General features: G+C 40.3%; 1 protein-coding gene across 18 annotated transcripts in view; it reads right to left on the bottom strand.

The window, feature by feature from the left end:
* VEZT (vezatin, adherens junctions transmembrane protein) overlaps positions 1-24,352 on the bottom strand; it is a 90,704-nt gene that overhangs the window by 8,781 nt on the left and 57,571 nt on the right. For 10 of the 18 annotated variants that reach the window (XM_070052715.1, XM_051845768.2, XM_070052716.1 and 7 more), the window contains 4 exons: positions 22,988-23,125; positions 17,171-17,318; positions 9,657-9,988; positions 6,180-6,373 (listed from right to left, as the gene is read on the bottom strand). In XM_070052715.1, the coding sequence (XP_069908816.1) occupies positions 6,180-6,373; positions 9,657-9,988; positions 17,171-17,318; positions 22,988-23,125 (812 nt within the window). Of the gene's footprint in view, positions 1-6,179; positions 6,374-9,656; positions 9,989-17,170; positions 17,319-22,987; positions 23,138-24,352 lie in introns of all 18 variants that reach the window. The other 8 variants (XM_008256901.4, XM_051845764.2, XM_070052718.1 and 5 more) reach the window with 1 other exon arrangement.

Genomic DNA, 24,352 nt, shown 5'->3' with positions numbered 1-24,352 from the left:
CTTTCAAACAAGTAAACAATTTTTTTAAATAAAAGATTAACGATATTAAAGCTAACAACAGTCACATCAATAAATTTACAATTTAAGTTAAATTCTTGGAGGGGAGGACCTGGTTTTTTCTTGTCTTTGCCTCATCCCAATATCTGGAATACAACAGGTACTCCATAATACCAGTGGATGGCTCAAGTACCTGGGCTTCCTGCCACCCATGTGGGAGACTCAGATGGAGTTTTTGGTTCCTGGCTTCTGTCTGGCCCAGCCCTAGCTGCTATGACCACTGTTTTTTTTGTTTGTTTGTTTGTTTGTTTTTTTCCCCCCTAAGATTTATTTATTTATTTGAAAGAGTTATACAGAGAGAGGAGAGGCAGAGAGACAGAGAGAGAGGTCCTCCATCCAGTGGCTCACCCCCCAACTTGCTACAACGGTCAGAGATGCACCAATCTGAAGCCAGGAGCCAGGAGCCTCGTCCAGGCCTCCCATGAGGGTGCAGGGGCCCAAAGTTCTGGGCCCTCATCCACTGCTCTCCCAGGTCACAGCAGAGAGCCGGCCCAGAAGTGGAGCAGCCGGGACTCAAACCGGTGCCCATACGGGATGCCGGCACTGCAGGTGGCGGCCTCATTCAATATGCCACAGTGCCGGCCCCGACCACTCTTTTAGGTATAGTTTATGATGCTTTCATACTACAACTGCAGAGGAGAGTAGTTGTGACTGACATTATATGGTCTATAAAACAGAAAATACTTGCTATATTAAAAAAAATTGTATATCTTTGTCTTTAAGTTTCTTACACCTTAATGTGCATACCAATTACCAAGTCTTGTTAAAATGAAGATTGATTTCAAAGCATTTGTAACAAGCTCTCAAGTGATGCTTATATGTTAGTTTGTAGACTAACATTCTGAGTAAGAAGGCCCTAGATGTAATAAATGTTAAAAGTTTTAAAATGTCATTTAAAAAAATTTTTTTGATGTGACAGGCAGAGTTAGACAGTGAGAGAGAGAGAGAGAAACAGAGAGAAAGGTCTTCCTTCTGTTGATTCACCCCTCAAATGGCCACTATGGCCGGTGCGCTGCACCGATCCGAAGCCAGGAGCCAGGTGCTTCCTCCTGGTCTCCCATGTGGGTGCCATCCTCCTTGGGCCATCCTCCACTGCCTTCCTGGGCCACAGCAGAGAGATGGACTGGAAGAGGAGCAACCGGGATTAGAACCCGGTACCCATATGGGATGCCGGTGCCACAGGTGGAGGATTAATCAAGTGAGCCACGGTGCTGGCCTCTTAAAATGTCATTTTAAAAAAAGATTTATATATTTGAAAGGTAGATCAACAGAGACTGAAGGAAAGATAAACATCTTCCATCCACTGATTCATTCCCCAGGTGGTGGAAACAGCAATAGGGGGGGTCAGGACAAAGCCAGGAGCCAGGAACCCAACTGGGCCTCGCACATGGGTAGCAGGCGCCAAGGACATGGGCCATCTCCTGTTGCTTTCTCAGTCATATTAGAAGGAAGCTAGATTGGAAACAGAGCAGCTATAACTCAAACCAGCACTTTGATATAGAATGCTGGTATCTCAAGTGGCAGCTTAACCAGTTATGCCACAACACTTGCCTCAATAATGTGATATTTATAATAATGGGAAATTATGGCCTGGGGATTCTTTTCTATGGCAATTCTTGAGTAATGTCCAAGTAATAACCTGCTTTCAACAATTTCCTGAGCTAAACACAGTAATAGCAAACTAGGTGTTTAAAAAAAATGACATTTGTGAGGTACTAATATTGGCAAGCAGCAGCTTGAATGAGTTGTCTGGATGCCAGGAGTGGGGATGGACAAAGAGGGATCTCCTAGCCAGCCATGGGTGGTAAGGTGCTGAGACTTATGACTGAAGGGATACTCTCGGCTTACACGGGCTTGTGGGACAAAGCAAGCTGGGCCCAGGATGGGAAGAACTCCCCACAGGTTTGAGATAGCACTAATCTGGCTCAGGAGACACCAATAGTGTCACATGGTTAGTTACATACAAGGGTAATGATTAAATCAGTAAATATTCTGAAGATAACAGGGACCACGTTTCTCACAATCAAAGAAAGGAGGTATAAATACAGAAATGGGGAAGGACAGAATAAGTTGTAGTGCTGGAACTGAATTAGAGGTTCTAGTATGAACTCAAGGTTTATAATACACATGGACAGACAGGCATAAAGAGATATAGGTGTATATACAATAGATAAGAGATATATATTTATATATACACACATATATTTTGGAGCTCCATCTTTAAGCTGAGAGGGTCTTTTAAAACTCATTCTTCCCTAGCTACATTTCTTAGCATCCACTGACCTGTTTTCTCTTTCTTTTTTTTTTTAACTTTTATTTAATGAATATAAATTTCCAAAGTACAGCTTATGTATTACAATGGCTTCCCCCTCCCATAACTTCTCTCCCACCCGCAACCCTCCCCTTTCCCTCTCCCTCTCACCTTCCATTCACATCAAGATTCATTTTCAATTCTCTTTTTATACAGAAGATCAGTTTAGCATATATTAAGTAAAGATTTCAACAGTTTGCACCCACATAGAAACACAAAGTGAAAAATACTGTTTGAGTACTAGTTATAGCATTAAATCACAAAGAAAATAATTTCTTTGTAATTATAATTTTATATAAATGAATAATAGTGTGCAGTGGTTTGAGTATGGTTCCTTTTCCTGAGCACAAGGCATTAGAGATTCATTTATTGTGTTTCATGCTACTTTCCTGTTTTTTTTTTTTTTTTCCAGATATGATTTAGGGGCCGGAGTTGTGGAGCAGCGAGTTAAGCCACTGCCTGTGATGCTGGCATCCTATATGAGTGTCAGTTCAAGTCCTGGCTGCTCCACTTCTGATTCAGCTTCCTGCTAATGTGCCTGGGAAAGCAAAAGAAGATAGCCTAGGTACTAGGGCCCCTGCACCCACATGAGAGACCCAGATAGAGTTCCAGGCTTCTGGCTTTAGCCTGGCCCAGCTCTGACTGTTGTAGACATTTGGGGGGTGAACCAGCAGATGGAAGATTTCTCTCTACCCCTACTTCTCTCTGTCTTTCTGTAACTCTGCCTTTAAAATAAGTAAATAAAGATAAGATTTAATGATTTATTTAGCAGTCATTTCAATCTTATGGAAAAACTGCAAACATAATTTAAAAGACCCTTCATCCATATTTCCACTTGTTAACATTCTACCATATTTGCCTTCTTTATATGTGTCTGCATGTGTATATAACTCTTTTGGTGACAGGGTTACTCTGAACTATTTTAAAGCTGCTGGCAACAGCCTCCAGTATTCCTAAACATTTTTGTTTTCTAAGATTTATTTATTTATTTGAGAGGCAGAGTTACAGATAGAGAGAAGGAGAGGTCTTTCATCTGCTGGTTCATTCCACAAATGGTCGTAACAGTTGAAGCTGGGCTGATCCAAAGCCAGGAACCAGGAGCTTCTTCCAGTTCTCCCATGTGGGTGCAGGAGCCCAAGCACTGGACCATCTTCCTTTGCTTTCCCAGGCCATTAACACAAAGGGAGCTGTATCAGAAGCGGAGCAGCCAGGACTTGAACCTGTGCCCATATGGGATGCCAGCATCGCAGGTGGAAGCTTAACCTACTACTCCACAGTGCCAGCCCCCAATACTTCTGTTTTGAAAAAAATAGAATTTCCTACATACTAACAATATACCATTAAAATCACAAAATTAGCATTGATACAAAATTGCCAACTAATACACAGAACATGTTCAAATATCAGTAATTATCCTGATAATAACTTTTGTATGTGCAGATCCTGACTGGTATGGTATTTAGTTTTTGTGCTGTTTATTCTCCTTTAACCTTTCCTTAACATCTTTCATGGTAAATATTTTGTGAAGAAATACTTAGAGATTATATAAATATGGCTTCCTCATCAAAGTGTTGCCTACTATTCATACATAAATCAAATAAGCTAGTAGTATTGTTTCTAGGTATTGTTCATACAAAAGTCGTACACAAATAATTAATAAAAACTGTAAGTAGCCCATGTGTTCTTCAGCTGATGAATAAACTGTTATATCCATCTATACAATGAATTATTATTCAGCAAAGACAAGGATAAACTACCAATATATGCGAGAATGGAACTAGAAGCCAGGTGACCAGAATTCAATCTGCGTCTCCTATATGGATGTTAGGGACTGAAGTACTTGAGCCATCCCCTGCTGCCTCCCAGGGAGTACATTAGAAGGAAGCTGGATCAGAAGCAGACCCAGGACTTGAACACAGGCAAACTCCCAACCCCCAAACAAATATTTTATTTAAAGTTGTATAGTCATGGCCACTGTGAACTAGTTTTCTTAATTCACATCATTATTTTCTTTGAACATAAGCTTCATGTACAGAGCATAACTAAGAAATGGCTTATTTTAATTGCCTATACCATGATTTGGAGACATTTCTCACAGTGATGGTTAACAGTTAAGTGATAGGAGTCAACATCTCAGAGTGTGTTAAAGGTGGGTCAAATAGAAGTCATCTTCTAATATTCAAAGGTCTTCTGAATGTTTCTATTTATAGAAAATCTATTTAAACTCTAGATTTCATATTGAAAGGTTTACTATGTATGCATATTTGCATATATTGAATTCCTTTGGCAGATTTATTCTTTGGAGAAAAAATTATTCACCACTTTCATCTGAGATATAAAGGAAACTCATGTGTAAATGTATCAGTAATTAGCACACTTATTTTTTTAAAGTTAATACTTTATCTAGATTTAGTGAGCTTGTTTAAGACAATAAACAAAGTATTACAAAACTAGCTATAAACAAAACAAACAGTACAATAAATCATTAAGTACTTTTGGGAGCAATACAAATTCTGTTCATGTTTGACTAACCTCATAATGATGATCCAAGTGCATAACAAGCACATAAGTGCATAAATTTATAACACAACTTAAAAACTAACATGCTAAACATAAACAAGTACAAGATTTGAGTCAAATAAAAGCAACTGGGTGTAAAATCTCAAGAATGCTTTTTACACAGCAGCACAAAGTCTGATATTGTAACATTAAATAATGACATTTAATACATTTCCACATGTAACAATGAACATGCAGGTAAGGTGCTGTGGCATAGAAGGTTTAGGCTCCGCCTGCAGTGTCAGCATCCTTTATAGGTGTTGGTTCAAGTCTCAGCTGCTCTATTTCCGATCCAGCTTCCTGCTAATGGCCTGGGAAAGCAGCAGAAGATGGCCCAAGTACTTGAGCCCCTGCCACTCACAAGGGAGACCCAGAAGCTCCTGGCTCCTGGCTTCGGCCTGGCCTAGTCCCAGCCATTGTAGTTATTTGGGGAGTGAATCAATGAATGGAAGACCTCTCTCTCTCTCTGTATCTCTGCATTTCAAATAAATAAGTAAATCCTTAAAAATATAATGAATATGTAGTATTACATGCAATATAATATCAATTGTATATTCTTTTTTAAGATATATTTTATTTATTTGAAAGGCAGAGTTACAAAGAGAGAGGGAGAGGCAGAGAGATTTTTCATCTGCTGGTTCATTCCCTAAATAGCCAGGGCTGGACCAAGATGGATCCAGGAGATAGGAGCTTCATCTGGATCCCATGTGGGTGGCAGGGGCCCAAGCACTTGTGCCATCTTCCACTGCTTTCCCAGGCAAACAAGCAGGGGGCTGGATAGGAAGTGGAACAGCTGGGACTTGAACCAGTATCCATATGGGTTGCCAGTGCTGCAGATGGTGGCTTAACCCACTATACCACAATGTTGCCCTCATTTATATATTATTTCTGAATCACTGATGTAAGTACCTTATCTTAATAGAAAATGCAGTATCTTGCTCTGGACCCACTATTTTATCACCCTACCTCTAAAAGAGTTTTGGGAACTTCTGATAACAGAAACATACTAATAAAATATTTATTCCTTCACTTCAGTTTTCTATAAGAGTTATAATTCATTGAACCTTCCAATTCATATTCATTTTTTATTTACAAAATAAGAGCCAAGATTTGGTACTGTCAATTAGTAAATATAACTTCATTTTCTTTCAGTAAATTATCACATGAACAAGAAACTCACCTAATAAAATCCTATCAGAGTGGAATAGGCATGTCTGATAAGCATATGCCAAAAAAAATGTCTGACAGGTACCTTTTTTATCTGTGTTTCTTCGTAGCAATTTGTCCACCTGAGAAATGGCCTCTTCCCAACAATTGTTGCTTGCTTGAACATGGGGCTCAATCAACTTTAATTTCTGTTCTAGGACTTGATAAGCTTCTGACACTAATTCTTGTGTTTCCTTAGTACAAACAAGCTTCTCAAGTTCATCTTCAAGAATTATTACCCTGAGTAATAAAGAAAAATAGAAACATAAAATAGAAAATTTATAATTAACAAGGCTTATAAACTTGATGAGATGAAGTTCTGGAGATGGGTGGTGGCTGCTGCACAGCAACGTACACATGTGTATGTGCTTAACGCCACTGAATTTGTACACTTAAGTACCAGCAGATGGAAGATCTCTCCTGCTCTGCCTCTCCTCCTCTCTCTGTAACTCTGCCTTTCAAATACATAAATAAAGAAATCTTTAAAAAGAATGGTTAAATGATAAGCTTTGATATGTTTATTTTATCAGCTTTTAAAAAATAATATACTTATCTTTTCTTCTTTATCTTTCTTTTTATTTATCTTTTCTTCTTTTTTTTTCTTAAGATTTATTTTATTATTTGAAAGAGTGACAGAAAGAGGAGAGAGAAAGAGAGAGAGAAAAAGACCTTCAATCCACTGGTTCACTTCCCAAATGACTACAATGGCCGGGCCCAGCTCCGGCCACAACCAGGTGCCTGGAACTTCATCTGGGTCTCTCACATAGGTGGAAGGGGCTCAAATACTTGGGCCATCTTCTGCTGCTTTCCTAGATGTGTTAGCAGGAAGCTGGATCGGAAGTGCAGCAGCCAGGACTCAATCTGCACACCGATATGGGATGCTGGTGTCACAGGTGGCGGGTCCTCTTTTCCATGTCATGTCCACCTGCTGCAGCACTTTTCCTTCCTTAAGTCATCTTCCCTTACACTAATGTATCCCAATATGCCCTATATACATGGGGGCTTCAAATGTTCATAGAAAAGTGAAACTGCAAGATTAGTTTATTTGGGTGCAAAAAATATTTCAAATCCACATACAGTTATTTCATAATACGCATTCTCACGAACTTTTCAGAGACATTTGTATTTCTATTACCAAAAAGAAAAAAGAAAAAAAAAATTCTCTGGAGACCCTCGCTTTGCCTGATACATTTTCACTGAGTCTTATGACGATCTAGCCTCTGTCACCCACTTAAGTGGATAGGACCTTATCTTCCATGTTTCCTGTAGGGGACAGGGCTCAGAGTCAGGGCAGCACTCACATGACTTTTTCTTTCCTTCCTTCCTTCCTTCCTTCCTTCCTTCCTTCCTTCCTTCCTTCCTTCCTTCCTTCCTTCCTTCCTTCCTTCCTTCCTTCCCTCTTTCCTTCCTTCCTTCCTTCCCTCTTTCCTTCCTCCCTTCCCTCTTTCCTTCTTCCCTTCCTCCCTTCCTCCCTTCCTTCCTTCCTTTACCATTCATTTTATTTTATTTGAAAGGCGGAGTTACAGAGAGAGAGGGAGAGACAGAGAAAGGTCTTCTACCTGCTGGCTCACTCCCAAATGGCTGTCATGGCCAGAGCTGAGCTGATCCAAAGCCAGGAGACAGAAGCTTCCTCCAGGTGCCCCAGGCAGGTACAAGGGCTCAAGGACTTGGGTCATCATCTACTGCTTTCCCAGGCCATAGCAGAGAGCTGGATTGGAAGTGGAGTAGCTGGGACTAGAACTGGCACTCATATGGGATGCCAGCACTGCAGGCAATGGCTTCACGTACCATGCCACAGTGCCAGCCTCTCACATGATTTCTTAGAATGGCAGATATAAACCACCTGAATATCATCACCTCAAAATTTCTTCATTTTCTCTATGCCCAAAGGTGTTCAAAATTTTATCTGAGAGGCAGAGGGACGGAGCAACAGAGAGAGCTTCCATCCATTGCTCTGCTCTCTAAATACTTGCAAAAGCTAGGACTCGGTGAGGCTAGGCTAAAGTGAGAGTCTTGATTCAGGTCTCTCATGTGGGTGGCATGGATCCAACTACTTAAGCCATCACCTGCTGCCTCCCAGGGTCTGCATCAGCAGGACACTGGAAGCAAGAGTGGAGCTGGGACTTGAACCTGGGTACTCTGATATGGGATGCAGACATCCCAACTGGAGGCTTAAATATTAGACCAAACACTTGCCTCTGTCCTAACCTATTTCAGGTTTTCAACTGATGGGTAGGAACATTTCCTTTTTCTTTTTTTAAATAAAGATTTATTTATTTATTTGAAAGAGTTAGAGAGAGAGAGAGAGAGAGAGAAGAGAGAGAAAGAGATCTTCTACCCGTTGGTTCATTCCCCAGCTGGCTGCAATGGCTGGAACTGTGCCATGTGAAGCCAGGAGCTTCTTCTGGGTCTCCCATGTGGGTACAGGGTACGTCCTTGGGCCATCTTTCACTGTTTTCCCAGGTATATTTGCAGGGAACTGGATCGGAGGTGGAGCAGCTATGACTCGAACCAGTTGCCCATATGGGATGCTTGCCCCAGAAACATCTTTTCAAACTGTCTTTCTGTTCTTTTGTTCTGACCCTTGGACATGTTATCCGCCCTCATTCCAGTTAAACTAGCTTTTTTCATTTTACAGATATGGTAAATTCTTTTAACTCATTTTCTTATTTTATAAAACTAATTGCTGCCTTCCCTCTGCTTCTTGCCTGGTATTCAGGATCAAGTACATCAACTATAATCCTATGAGCTCATTAATTTCTTAGGGAAGTCCTGATTACCAACACAATATGATCTAGCTCTACATTATAAATATTTACCTGTCAGAGAAAATATTCACTGGAAATGATTACATTCAGGTATTATATACCTTTATTCAATTTTTCAACTTTTAAATTTCATGTAGAAATATACAAAAGTAATATTTTCAATTGATAAAGGTGTACCTAAATGGGACATTAAAATTTGGGAATTAGAGTACCAACAATAACATGTAAAGTAAAATGTCAATGAATATAAATGTGGATTTTATATTTTACTATTCAACTGGAGCCCAGAAGCTTGACTTGTGCTACAGGAAAATTTCTAAATTTGCTATAATTTATTTAGAAAAACACCAATACATTACTCTGTAACTATACAGAACAATGTCTCTTGTACTGTGCCAGTGCTGCCAGGTGCTTCTCAGGTTCCAGGTGAAGAGCCCTCCCTTAACAGTTAAAAGCAGCTCATTCTTCACAACTCTCTCTGTTTCAGCTCTCAAAGATAATGAACAGCTGCTTTTGTCCTCTCTTTCTAGGTTTTATGTTGAATGAGGAAAAGTAAAAACCACATGACCCCTCCAAATATAGTACCTACAGATCATTGTTTCTCTGCTACTTCTGTAGCTATGAGCCACTGTTGATGTTGCATGTCTCAATTTGCTTCTGCTTTTCTAGCTAGTACACAAGCCAGCAACCACAATGGCACAAGAATGATGCTTGCTAATCATGAGGACATTTACTTACATGGCTTCTCAACTTACTCATTCAGTAATGCTTTCAGATGGAGCTGCAAGCTGCGCACTGCTGTGTGGACATTATTCAGTTCTCTTGACTTTTGTTGAGTTCTGGATAAGCGCTGGGGAACTGACTGGTGCTGAGTTTCAAAGTACCGATAGAACTCATAGCTGCGCTTGAGCTCTTCCAAACAGGCAGAATGAGCATGAGGTAGACCTTGAGTCACATCAGATAAAATATGATGAGGCAAAAGTGCTGGAGCAAGTAAAGGCCCCAGAGGTGAGTTGGCTGTAGAAAGTAACAGGGCTAACCGTCTGAAGAACTCTGAACTCTGAGCCACCCAGAGCTGGAACAAAACCTAACAACAACAACAACAAAAGGATTAGATCAATAATAATTATTGGTCAACATTCAAAACAAAGCACCAATTTATTTATCTTAACTTCTGGCTTAAATTTTTCACTTAATCCTAAATAATGAATATAGCTGAGCTTGAGCTAGCTCTAAGATTAGTTAAGAATGTTGTATCGAATTATGCAGTCACGGCATGTAGGAACTTCTGATTCTAATACAGCAGATAGCACTAATACATAATTTAGCACGGTTCTAGCCCAGATGGGAAATGTTGATGGAATGAGATACATCAGAAGTAAATCCTCCTGCATGAATTAAAAAACAAAAACCATTCACACCAGAGAAAAGAAGACAGCAAGACTGATATTCATAAATCTAAAGAAATGAGTTACAGATGCACCCAGTTTGGGGTTCAAAATTACATCATTATCTTGGCCTAAGAGTTAGTCTAAGACTGATAATAAGCTAGGAATATCAGGCATGAGAGACTATAAAACTTATTCTTAAGGTCCATCCTGAATCCAGTCAGCAAAGGATTTACCCAGATACAGCCTTATTTAAGACTGCAACAAAATAAACACATGAGAAAACAATCTTATGTGAACACAAGTTGGCAGACAAGAAAAAGAGGACATAACTATTCAGATACTATAGATTCCAATTACGCTATAATGGCCATTACTTAGATGCTAACCTGAGTTTAAGAGTAACATGACTTGATTCACGCTTTAAAAGGTTTCTTGTGGCTGCTGTTTCATAGATTATGGGAAGATGACCGTAGAAACAAAGAGCAGTTAGGAAGTTACTATAATAGTGTTTGGCATTGTGGTACAGCAGGTAAAGCCACTGGTTGTGATGTCGGCATCCCATCTGGGCACTAGTTCAGGTCTCAGCTGCTCCACTTCCAATCAAGTTCCCTGCTAATGGCCTGGAAAAAGCAGTGGAAGATGGCCCAAGTGTTTGGGCCCTTGCCAACCATATGGGAGACCTAGAAGAAGCTCCTGTACCTGGCCTGACCCAGTCCTGGTTATTGCAACAATCTGGGGAGTGAACCGCAGATGGAAGATCTCTCTCTCTGTAATTCTTTTTTTTTTTTTTTTGACAGGCAGAGTGGACAGTGAGAGAGAGAGACAGAGAGAAAGGTCTTCCTTTTTGCCGTTGGTTCACCCTCCAATGGCCGCCGCAGCTGGCGCGCTGCGGCCGGTGCACCGCGCTGATCCGATGGCAGGAGCCAGGTACTTATCCTGGTCTCCCATGGGGTGCAGGGCCCAAGCACTTGGGCCATCCTCCACTGCACTCCCTGGCCACAGCAGAGAGCTGGCCTGGAAGAGGGGCAACCGGGACAGAATCCGGCGCCCCGACCGGGTCTAGAACCCGGTGTGCCAGCGCCGCAAGGCGGAGGATTAGCCTAGTGAGCCGCGGCGCCGGCCTGTAATTCTTTCAAATAAATAAATAAATCTTTTAAGAAAATTACTGCAATAATCCAGGAGAGAGTAATGTAGCTTGGACTGGGGTCGGCACTGTGGCATAGGACGTTAAGCCACCGCCTGCAGTGCCAGCATCCCATATGAGCGCCAGTTTGTATCTTGGCTGCCCCACTTCCAATCCAGCTCTCTGCTGCAGCCTGGGAAAGCAGAAGATGGCCCAAATCCTTGGGCCCCTGCACCCGCGTGGGAGGCTCTGAAGAAGCTCCTGGCTTCGGATCGGCCCAGCTCTGGCCGTTGTGCCTAATTGGGGAGTGGACCAGCAGATGGAAGACCTCTCTCTCTCTCTCTCTCTCTCTCTCTCTCTCTCTTTTTCTGCGCCCCTGACTCTCTGTAACTCAACCTTTCAAATAAAAATAAATAAATCTTTAAAAAAAATATAGTTTGGACCACAGTGGTTAGTGGTGTAAGAGGTGAGATGTAGCTGGACTCTGGACACACTGCAAAAGTAGAAGCCACAGAATCTTTTGACAGATTGGCATTGAGGGAAAATATTAACAGGGATGATATGATTCCTGCATTTTGGAACAAGGCACTGAAAGAAATCAAGTTGGCATAGTTTACAACTGTTTAAGACTAACTTATTATCTAATCATTGACACATTCTGCAACTGACTAAAACTCAGAATTTTTTTAAACTGTTTATTCTTTAGAGAAGGGAAGCTGGGTAAGGTGATAACCACAGTTTACAGGCAAATAGAAAAGTTTGATTTAAAGCATTTCCACAATGTGTTGTTTATTTTTTTAAAACAGGAAATATACCACCTAATAGTACTTATTTTTTTCCAAAGAACAATTGGCAAGATTTTTAATGCAAAAAATTGAAGACTTTATATATTAGCTCTGACTTTAAAAATTTGACCTTGAATATTCTTTAAAAATGTACTTATTTATTTGAAAGGCAGAGTTTTTTTTTTTTTTTTAAGATTTATTATATGTATTTGAAAGAGTTACAGAGAGAGAACAAGAAAGAGAGAAAGAGAGAGAGATCTTCCACCTGCTGGTTCACCCCCAAGGTGGCCACCAGCAGCCAGGTGCTTCTTCTGAGTCTCCAACATGAGTAGCAGGGGCCTGGATCGGAAGTGGAGCTACTGGGATTCGAACTGGTGCCCATATGGAATGCTGCCAGCAGATTTACACACTATGCCACAATGCCAGACCCTGAAAGGCAGAGTTACAGAGAGGGAGAGGCAGAGATCTTCCATCTGCTAGTTCACAGGGCGGGGCCAGTCTGAAGCCAGGAGCCAGGAGCTTCTTCTGGGTCTCCCATGTGGCTAGCAGGAGCTCAAATATTTGGCCTGAATATTCTTTGGACTTACCTATAAAAAGGGGTTGCTGGTACTGGTGCTATGGCATAACAGGTTAAGCTGCCATCTGCAGTGCCGGCATCACATTTGGGTGCCGGTTCACATCCCAGCTGTTCCACTTCCAATCCAGCTCCCTGCTATTGTGCCTGAGAAAGCAGTAGAAGATGGCCCAAGTGGTTGAGCCCTTGCACCCATGTGAGAGACCTGGACAAAGCTCCTGGCTCAAACCTTGCCCAGCATTGGCCACTGTGGCCATTTAGGGAGTGAATCAGCTAATCGAAGATCTCCCTCTGTTTCTTTCCCTCTCTATGACTCTGACTTTCAAATAAATTAAATAAAAAGTGCCCAAAAAATGGTTAATAGCTATTATTCTTTAAGAAGGACTTAGAGAAAGAATTATGATATTTACTCAGTTCACTTTTTTTTTTTTTTTTTGACAGGCAGAGTGGACAGTGAGAGAGAGAGAGACAGAGAGAAAGGTCTTCCTTTGCTGTTGGTTCACCCTCCAATGGCCGCCGCGGCCGGCGCGCTGCGGCCAGCGTGCTGCGGCCAGCGCACCGTGCTGATCCGATGGCAGGAGCCAGGTGCTTCTCCTGGTCTCCCATGGGGTGCAGGGCCCAAGCACTTGGGCCATCCTCCACTGCATTCCCTGGCCACAGCAGAGAGCTGGCCTGGAAGAGGGGCAATCGGGACAGAATCTGGTGCCCTGACCGGGACTAGAACCTGGGGTGCCAGCGCCGTAAGGCGGAGGATTAGCCTATTGAGCCGCAGCGTTGGCCTCGGTTCACTTTTAAATTAAGCTTTGTTTACTCATCAAGATATCTCAGTGAGTTCCCTGTTTCTTTATGCTTTAGTTATTGTTTCCAAATCCTGAATTGTGTTCTAGCTTAAGTACAAGCAGCAAAGAGGAAAAGTGGACTGATACAGTCAGACTATCCAGGTTTTACTCTAGCTTCATCCCTTGACTATTGATGTCTTAAACAAAGAATTGTTTCTGTGTTAATTAAACTGGGATAATCACAATGCTTACCTCCAAAGGATTAAACATTTTCTGGCCCAGTGCCTGGCATAGAGTTAGTTATTAACATTAGGTGATTTTCTGATTTTCTTTCTTTTTTTTACATGGCAGCTGATGTGACCCACTTAAAATGTGAAACTTTTTTCCTTTTATTGTCTTCCCCTGCCTATTCCCAGTGATGCTAATTAGAACTGGATCCTTTTTGCTTAACATGTTTTCCAGGGGCTGGCAATGTGGCACAGAGGGTTAAGCTGCCACCTGCAACACCAACAAATAAGCACTGATTCAAGTCCTGGCGGCTCCACTTCCCACCTAGCACCCTACTAATACACCTGGGAAAGCAGCACAAGATGGCCCAGGTACTTTGGGCCCTGCCACCCATGTTGGAGACCTTGGAGTTCAAGGGTCCTGGTTTTGTCCCAGCCCAGATCTGGCTGTTGTGGCCTTTTGGGAAGTGAACCAGTAGATGGAAGATCTCTTTCTCTCTTTGTCTCTCCTTCTCTTTCTGTCACTCTCCCATTCAAGTAAATAACATGAATCTTTTTTTTAAAAAAAAGTATGTATGTAAGCATGTATATATAATACATGCAAATTTCCCCTTAAAACCAGGCTATAATTTGCCTTTTTTTTTTTTTCATCTGAAAGGCAGAGCAAAAGAAAACGAAGCGAGGGGATAGACAGATCTTCTATCTGCTGGTTCATTCCCTAAATAGCTACAGCAGCTGTGACTGGGCCAGGCAGAAGCCAGGAACCAGAAACTCCCTCTGAGTCTCCCATGAGGGTGGCAGGATATTTGGACCATCATCTACTGGCTTCCCAGGCCTATCAGCAGAGAGCTAGACAGGAAGTAGAGCAGCCAGGACTCAAACTGGTGTTCCCACGCTGGCATTGCATTCAGTGGTTTAAGCCATTATGCCACAATGCTGGCCCCTACTTATTTTATTTTGACATATGGCTAATCTATAAACTCAGTAACTGTGTTGCTACCAGTATTATTAGGTTCTGAAAGAAACTTTACCTTGAGGAGATCTACAGAGTTTATAAATGGCTAAAGTCCCTGTACTGTTCAAATACTGTATATTGCCACTGTGAACAGTTGCCATTATACCCAGATAAAAAACTAAATGGATTTTCTAAGTTAAATTTTAAAAGAAAATTCTCTCAAAAGAGAGATCCATTTATATGGAAAATCTAACAGATGTAGATACTAATACATTCTCAAAACAAAATGGATCTTTATAAGTGGTGTCAACTACACAGGCATTGATTTTCATACTATCAAGCAAAGTTTTAAAGATCGGAAGCAGAGAAATATCTAAGTATAGCTTGCTAAATACTTAAATAGAAGTTAAAAAATTTGGATTGACTTATTAAAAATATAACTAGGGGGCCAGCGTTGTAGTGTTTTGGATAAAGCTGTTTCCTATGATGCCAGTATCCCATACGGGTGCTGGGTTGAGTCCTGGCTGCTCTGATTCAGCTCTCTGCTATGGTCTTGGAAAGCAGCAGAAGATGGCCCAAGTCCTTGGGCCCTGTACCCACATAAGAGACCTGGAAGAAGTTCCTGGTTCCTGGCCTTGGTCTGGCCCATCTCAGGCTGTTGTGACCATTTGGGAAGTATATCAGTGGATGGAAGATAGCTCTCGCTCGCTCGCTCTCTCTCTCTGTGTAACTATGCTTTTCAAATAAATGTAATAAATTTTAAATAAATACATATATATAAAACTTGGATCTTAGTGTATGATTTTTATAATTGATTTTAATTTATGTTATTCTGTTATTTTTCTTCAATATTTTTCTAGTACTAATTCCAAAGTAGTTCATCAAGTTTTTGCAACATAAATGATTATCAATTCCACTTTATTGAACTTTTAGCTTAACTCTAATACTTGTTGCTGTTGTAATATCATGAACATACTTCAGGTATATCTTTGAAGGTAAGGTTGTTGTCGTAAGGGGTACACATGTTTGCAAAGATTGGTATTCACGGCTAAAGTGAATCAGTTTATAGATTCACCACCAATGTGTGATATCTCCCTGAATCTTCATTGATAAAATGGCTAACTTGTTATTGCTATTTCTTTCATTACTAAGGTGGAAAACTGTATTTATTAGCAATTTGTACTCTTTCTTTGTGAACCACTAGTTCATACACCTGATCAATCTTCTACAGGTTTTAGATATCCATTTTCTTTATACAGAAAAAATTCCAGCCCTCTGTTATAAATCATGGCATTTTTTTTTTTTGGTTGTTTGTATGTAAGGTACTATGTGATATTTGGAGTGAGAAGTTTTATTTTTTCCCTTTTTATTTTGTTTAAGATTTATTTTATTTATTTGAAGGGCAGAGTTACAAAGAAAGAAATGGAGAGACAAAAAGAGAGGTCTTCCATCCTCGGATTCACTCTCCAAATGGCTGCAATGGCCGGGGCTGGGCCAGGACGAAGCCAGGAGCCAGGAGCTTCTTCTAGTTCTCCCACATGGGTGTAGAGGCCTAAGGACTTGAGCTGTCATCTGCTGTTTTCCAGTCGCATTAGCAGGGAGTTGGATAGGAAGTGGAACAGCCAGGTCTGGAACCAGTGCCACATAGGATGCCAGTGCTATAGGTGACGGCTTAACCCACTATCATAGCATTGGCCCCTGGAGTTAGAAGTTTAATTTTTACTTATTTGAAAGGCAGAGTAATGGAGAGGGAGAGACAGAGAGATAGACAGAAATATCTTCCATCTGCTGGTTTACTCCCCAGAGGCCATAATAGCTGGGATTGGGCCAGGCCAAAGCCAGGAGCGATGAAGTCTATCTGTGTCTCCCATAGGGGTAAAAGGGGTCCAAACAATTGGGTCGTCATCTGCTGTCTTCCCAGGCACATTAGCTGGAAGCTGGATGGGAAGTGGAGCAGCCAGGCTTCGAACCAGCACTTCAATGCCAGCTCCACAAATTCTAGTTTTTATGTAGTCAAACGTATCCTTTTATGTGCCTTTTAATATATGAAAAAAAAAATTCTTGTTTTAAACAAGAATTTTGGCAATTTTCCAAGAAAAGATGTATATCTAAAATGCTTTATCCATATTTGTTGAAACAAATGAGTTTAAAATCACTCATTGGTTACTATTAAACGCACCTATCTCCAAACTCGAAGGCATTTCCTATAATAAGAACTGTAAGTATTCTGAAATCCAAATATAAAGATCCTCTCATCTGACCTTTATGATGCTCTCAGTTTTTAAAGACAGTGTCACAAATATTACTAAGGCATTTATAATGGCAGTACACAGCAGCAAATGAAGGGGAGCATGGTGCACCATGTACATTCAGAAAGCACAGGAACAAACCACGCCCATCTCTTTTCTTAGCTCTTACTTTCACAAATGGATTACCTTCAATGCAGGCAGACTGAAACCATCTGTAAGATTATCTGCTTCCTCTTCTGAAATCTGCTCTTCACTAAGTCCAAGGCCCAGCTCCTTAAAAGGCACCACACAGATGTAGTTGGTTACATTGTCACTCTCAGAGTTCAGGGGGTAGGTTAAATTAGGTTAAGGCAATCAACAAAGCCTATTCATTAAAGTTTAAAAGGTACAGTAAAATTGTTCAAAATTATTTACTAATCTTTATTGTAAACTTTTGCTGGAGCTTTGTATCAGTTTTTAAACAGAAATTAGTCTTAAACCTAATACACAAGTATTTTAAAATTTATTTGACTGGCAGAGAGCGAGGTGGGGGCAAAGAGAGAGAGAGAGAAAGAGAGAGAGAGAGAGAGAGCGAGCACACTCCCATCCAGTTCCACAAATGTCCATAATGACTGGATCCGAAGCCAGGAGCTGGGAACTCACTCCTTGTCTTCCATGTGGTTGGTGGGGACCCAATTACTTGAGCTATCATTACTGCCTCCCAGGGTCTTCATTAACAGGAAGCTAACCAGCTAGAATCAGGAGCCAGAGCTGGGAATCAAATCCAGCTATTCCCAAAGAAATCAGAGGCATCTTAATTGCTAGGCTAAAAGCCTGATCCTTAAGTACAAGTATTAACCTAATACCTCAGATATCTTATGGGACACTTGTGAAGTACTAAGCATATTCTATCTATATAAAATACTGTTGTTTCCTCTTCCTCGTGGTCATATATCGATAGCTATAAAAATGATTTTTCTCTTTTTAATTGTTTTTGTGAAAAATTATACCTAAAAAATTTTGATAGTGAACCATATTTATATTTCTAAGCAAGATCCTATTTGGTCATTTTGTTTTTTATTTTTATTTATTTTTATTTTTTGACAGGCAGAGTTAGACAGTGAGAGAGAGAGACAGAGAGAAAGGTCTTCCTTCCATTGGTTCACCTTCCAAATGGCTGCTACGGCTGGCACGCTGTGCTGATTTGAAGCCAGCAGCCTGATGTTTCCTCCTGGTCTCCCATGCGGGTGCAGGGCCCAAGCACTTGAGCCATCCTCCACTGCCCTCCCAGGCCACAGCAGAGACTGGACTGCAGGAGGAGTAACTGGGACAGAACCGGTGCCCCAACTGGGACTAGAACCCGGGTTGCTGGCGCTGCAGGTGGAGGATTAACCTAGTGAGCCACGGCGCTGGTCCTATTTGGTCATTTTGTAATCATCCTTTGATAATTGTGCCATATTAAATTTATATTCTATCTATTTTACATCTCTACTTATGAGACAGTCTAGCTTTTATTTTGTAATACATCATATTTTGATACTGAGACTATAGTATTTTTATGAATACAATAACTTAGGGGAGTTCTTTCTATAGTCTTGATTTATTTGAAAGGCAGATAGAAAGACAGGGAGAGGGAGAGAGAGAGGTCTTTCATCCACTGGCTCACTCCCCAGATGGCCGCAATGGCCAGGACTAGGTCGGGCGTGAGTCAGGGGCCTGGAACCCCATCCTGGTCTCCTACACAGGCACGGGCAGGCATTTGTGCTGTTATCTGCTGCCTCCGAGGATGCATCATCAGGAAGCTGCATTGGAAGTAGAGTAGCTGGGGCTTGAACTGGCGTTCTGATATGGGACACAAGCTATGGCTTAACCTCTGTACCACAACACAGGCTTCCTTGACTTTTTTTTTTTTTTAACCTTTTCTATACTCTTTATTTTTTTAAAAAATAAAATCATCTCAGGGTGGGTTTGACATGGTGGCTAAGCTGTGGCTTGAGATGTTGAAGTCTGAGCCCTGGTCATCCCAGTTTCCTGGAAGGCAGCAGGTTGTGGCTCAAGTAGTCGGGTCCCTGCCAATCACGTGAAACACTTGGACTGAGCTCCTGGCTCTTGGCTTCAGCCTTACTCAGTCTTGGCTGTTGCAGGCACTTGGAGACCAAACCACTAGATGGGAACTTGCTCTCTCTTTTCCTCTGCCTCCCTGCCTTTCAATAAAATAAATTCTAACAAACAAACAAATAAATTTTTTCAAAGATTTATTTATTTGAAAGGCAGACTTACAGAGAGGCAGACAGAGAGGTCTTCCATTTGCTGGTTCACTCCCCAAATGGCTGCCTGGAGCTGAGCCCATCCAAAGCCAGGAGCCAGAAGTTTCTTCCAGGTCTCCCATGAGGGTGCAGGGGCCCACAGACTTGGGCCATCTTCTACTGCTTTCCCAGGCCATAGCAGAGAGCTGCACTGGGAGAAGAGCAGTTGGGACTTGAACCAGCACCCATAAGGGATCTCGGCAGTGCAGGTAGTGGCTTTACCTGCTACACCATAGTGCAGGTTCCAAAATGAATAATTTTTAAAAACATTTGGACCAGGTAATCTTTTTCTTATTCATTTAGTTTTTGAATAGATAGCACATTCCCAGGATTCAAAATTCATGAGATATTAAGGGGTGCAGTGAAAACTGCTTCCCATCCCTACCTCTTTACCACTCACTTTTCTTACCCAAAGGCAAGGGCAAACCCTGTCACTAATACCTTCTATATTCTTCAGGGTATTTTATACATACATATGTAAAAGCAAACACAAATATTAACATGTAGCTGGAGGTAAGTACATAGTCAACAGGTATGTACACATATGTGTGTGCAAACACAAACACACTTAGTTATTTCCACATATATACAGTCTCTTAGGCACAAATGGAAGGGTACTATAAACACTGTTCTGTGCATTTGCTATTTTTTTCACTCAGTACAACTTAGAGATCATTCCACAGTAGTGTCAAGAACTTTGTAATCTGGCAGTTAACATAGAATACTAAAAACTGTATAGTAATGAAATGGACATCTGAGTGATTGCTGTTTTTAGCCCTCGTTTATATTCCTGTGGAACGGTGGTCTTCATTTGCTTTTTATTTGCTGATTATTATGTTTAGTGGTGAATTAAGCCTGTGACTATAGAGTTAACTAAAAATACGTCTTTGTAAAAACAAAGGGGGAAAAAGAAAGTAATGAAGGAGGGAGATTGGAGAGTTTGGAGGGGTAGTGAAGTCTAGTTATTTTCTTAGAGCTGTACCTAAGAAATCTGTTTTTTTATATTAATAAAAATTTTAAAGATGCAAAAAATCTTAAGAAAATAAAATGAGTGAAATGAAAAAACTGTAATTATCTTTTATAATAGTTACCCATATTTTGTTTGCATGTAACCCGATATTTTCTTTTTAAAATAGGATATTTTTGTTTTATTTTTAAAAGATTTATTCATTTATTTGAAAGGCAGAGTTGGGGGTGGGGAGAGAGAGAGGAAGAGAGGGAGAGAGAGCTCTTTCATCTGCTGGTTCATTCCCCAAAGGTCCTCAACAGTCAAGAATGGGCCAAGCTGAAGAGAGGAGCCAGGAACTCCATCAGTGTCTCCCATGTGGATGGATTTGGCCCATGTACTTGGGCCATCTTCTGCTGCTTTAGTAGTTACATTAGCAGAGAGCTGGATCTGAAGTGCAGCAGCCAGGATTTGAACTAGCTCAAATGTGATCCTGGCGTTGTAGGCAGGCAGCAGCTTAACCTGCTGCACCACAACGTGGGCCCCAAAACAGTATTTTTTAAATCACATGTGTCAGTTTGTATTTTGACAGGACAGAACTATTTCCCCTTAGAGTTTCTTATTTGCTACCACAGTTTCATATACTACACTATTATAATTATTTTAATGTCTCCCACACCTACGGTTACAGTTGTATTCTCATTACTAATCTTATAAACCTGCCTTTTATTTTGATCAGGTATATGAAAGTTTACGTATCTTACTGGTCTTCTCAAATAAGTGGTTGGTGGATTATTTTTTACTTTGATTCCTTAAAATTTCTTGTATTGAGACTACAATCTGGCCTCCTGTCTTGAGGCTCTTCTTTATGTATACCAATCATGCTAAACACATTCCTGTCCAGATCTCTATAATCCATAATCCATCTAACTGGAATATTCTCTCAGATCTTCCTCATCAATCAAATCTGAGAGAGGTCCCTGTCGTCCCATCAAAAGCAGCATCACATGAAGTACTCTCTAGCCTACTGCTGTTATTTTTTCCTTTTATAGTAACTATTATAACTGGACATCTTATTTGTTCACTTTTAACTGATTATCTCATCCACTAGAAGATAAGGCCCAAGAGAACAAGGGTGTTCACTACTTTATCCACTGCTGGGCCCTCAATATTAGAAAAGTGACTAGTATAATGTGCAATTTTTGTCAGGCTGTCCCCCTCATTCTCCTACTGCTCACTGTATGGTAAGTTCCATGAAGCAGGGACCATGTCTGTTGTATTTGCCATCGTATATCTAGTGACTAGCATATTAGTCAGCACTGAGTTTACCTTCAGTGAATAGTTACTGAATGACTACTTGCAGTTCAGATGGCACTGTCATGGAATGAAAGACTTTTATTCCTATGACCAACCTGTATTCATTCTTTGTGGGTCAGTTCAGGTATCACCTCCCTGAAAGCCTTGTCTGACCCCATAAGCTAAGCATGTTGTCCTGCTGTGTTGGAAGGCACTTTGGGCATTTATGCTCTATGACGAGCACTGGCTTACCCATTGATCGTACTCAGACATCTCTAAGAGGGTAGTGCACATATTTATTCTGTCTTCCCAGCACCTAGAGGAGTGTGTCACAAAGTAGCAGGCAGTGGAGAAACTGAATGCACAAATTCTTAACAAGAACTAAAATGCTTTCTCTCCATTTTCAAAGGGGTAGTATGGCACAATAAATATATACAGAGAGAGAGAGAGAGAGAGAGAGAGAGAAAGAGAGAGAGAGAGAGAGAGAGAGAGAGAGAGAGATTCAAGTTCTAAGTCCTATAGTCAATATACAACATATTACTAGTTGTGTGACACTGAGCAAGTCACTTGACTTTTATTTTTATTTTCTCATAAAGTACAGAAAAGACAATGTAGCTAGGAAGGTTTGTGTAGGATATGATGATAGAATACAAAATATTTTGTAAACTTTAAGCACTATAATTATCAGTGCCGTAACACCTAGTATACTGAAGGTATAGTGTAATTTTCTTGCCCTTCATTTATTCACAATTTAACTTGTTTATGAATCTTTATCAAAACAAAGATCTTATATACCTTTGTTTTCTAGCTAATGGAACCAATTTCCTGATTAAGTAAATTTAAGTGACATACTTATTGTGTCATGCACTCTTTGCCTTCTTTTTATAGGCTGGACACTGATCATTTTACAGGCATTAACTCATATGCTCTAACAAAAACACAGTAAGGAAGATTATGTTATTATTGCTATTTTAAAGATGAGTAGCAAAGTACAAAGAGGTTAAGAAACTATTTAAGGTTCGCTAGGCAGTAACTGGTAGAGCCAAGATTTGAATGTAAGTCGGTCTGCCTCTAAAGCCTGGTTTTTGAAGGGGAAAAGATTTCCTGTTGCCAGGTTATTACCATGATGCAAATTATGCCATGATGCAAATGTGCCATAGTGAGTAATTTTTGAAAATGCCAGACCTAGGAAATCCAGGCTCTTCTGACTTTATTCTCTGGGTCAGTGAAGGGAGGCACTTCCAGTCCTTTCCTTGTTACAAATGAGCCACACAAGAGCAGAAGAACTTCCTCCTGTCTATTATTGTCATTCCTCTTGGAATGTATTTCCAGTTTTAAAATAAAAGTGATGATGGAAATTAGTTTCAAAACAGGCAATCTTAGTTTATAGTTCACATGTACAGGATGTAACTACAGTATCTATAGTCAGGACTCTGGAAACATGGCTTATTCTCATGGACAGACAGAAAAGGATATTTTTTCAGCATATATAGGGTAGCTAGCCTTGCTGCTTGAAAGTTGGCTCTGACAGTTCTGTAGACAGCTTTCCGAAGACCGATGAGATGCTGACTGGGATGCTGTCCAGCTTTATTAAATGAGCAAGCAGCACTGACCCTGTCAAGCAAACTTGAAAAGTAAAATGTGATACAACTGTACAGGTGTCCTAAAGCATTTGTTTCCTAAATCCACAATTCTATTAAACTTAGAAAAAAATGTCTTTTTCTAAACTTACATTAGAAAGTACTTATAAGTATCCCACTCATGTCTTACAAATAGCCACTTATTTCCTTGATATGCACATAGCCACCAGTAAAAAGAAGACATATGAAAGATGAAAATCTCACAAGAGTTAAGGCTTCCTCTGATATGCAGAAACAATGAATTTTAGTTGAGATATAATAGAAATGTAAGAATATGTAAGAGTTTGCATCTTTTTATGCAGATACTCTACTCGCTGAAATATACTACACTGGAAGTATTTCACATTCAGCTCTCAAAATCTATATATATATACAGGATGTTTGAAGGGCTTAATTATAAAAAATTTATATTCTTAATATATATTTACATATGCTCAATAATCATATATTTGGTCACTTGTACAGAACAATCAAATACTACATATAACAATACATTCTGTACATTCAGAAAAGTAGGGCAAAATTACTTACCCACCTGCTGCCACTGGCACTTACCTACTCAAAATGAAGTAGGGGACGCAGAAAGATAACAGGACCAGTGGCCAACAGGGGAATGCAAGTAGAAAGGCAAAGTAAGGATTACTATGCAGCAGCAGAGCTACTCTCACACTGTTCAAGAGGAAGCACATTTCATGGCACTTTCCCTAAGATTGATGAACAGAATCTATTTGCAACAGTTACACAGAATGTATTCATGTATAACTGAAAGTACACATGATTCAATAGTACACAGCTACTGGATAATAGTTTTTTCACCTAACCAGTACCTTCTCCCAATAACCAAATAAAATATTGGCATTTATAAATTTCCTACACTCACTATAGCAACAAATCTCTAAGACAAGACTTCCAATTCAAAAATTTAAAACTATGAAACCAAACAAAAATACATTCAAGCATCGAAAGAACAGTGATTGACAGGTTTATTTTCAAATATAAGAAAGGAGGCAATGAAGGGTTAAATTATTTGCCAGAGAGGACAAATTGAAGCAGAAACAAAGCAGCACTCATGATGACAATATGCAGCATGACTGCTTGTGCTCTACTTTATTAAATCAAGTTTAGAAGCCAAAAATCCTAAAAAATTTGTTTTAAAATCTATTATTTCTCCTAATTTTTAAAAATACATTGTCCACTTAGA

This window comes from Oryctolagus cuniculus, chromosome 11 (assembly GCF_964237555.1).
Source record: "Oryctolagus cuniculus chromosome 11, mOryCun1.1, whole genome shotgun sequence".
NCBI lineage: Eukaryota > Metazoa > Chordata > Mammalia > Lagomorpha > Leporidae > Oryctolagus > Oryctolagus cuniculus.
This window is presented reverse-complemented; position numbering and strand designations above follow the sequence as displayed.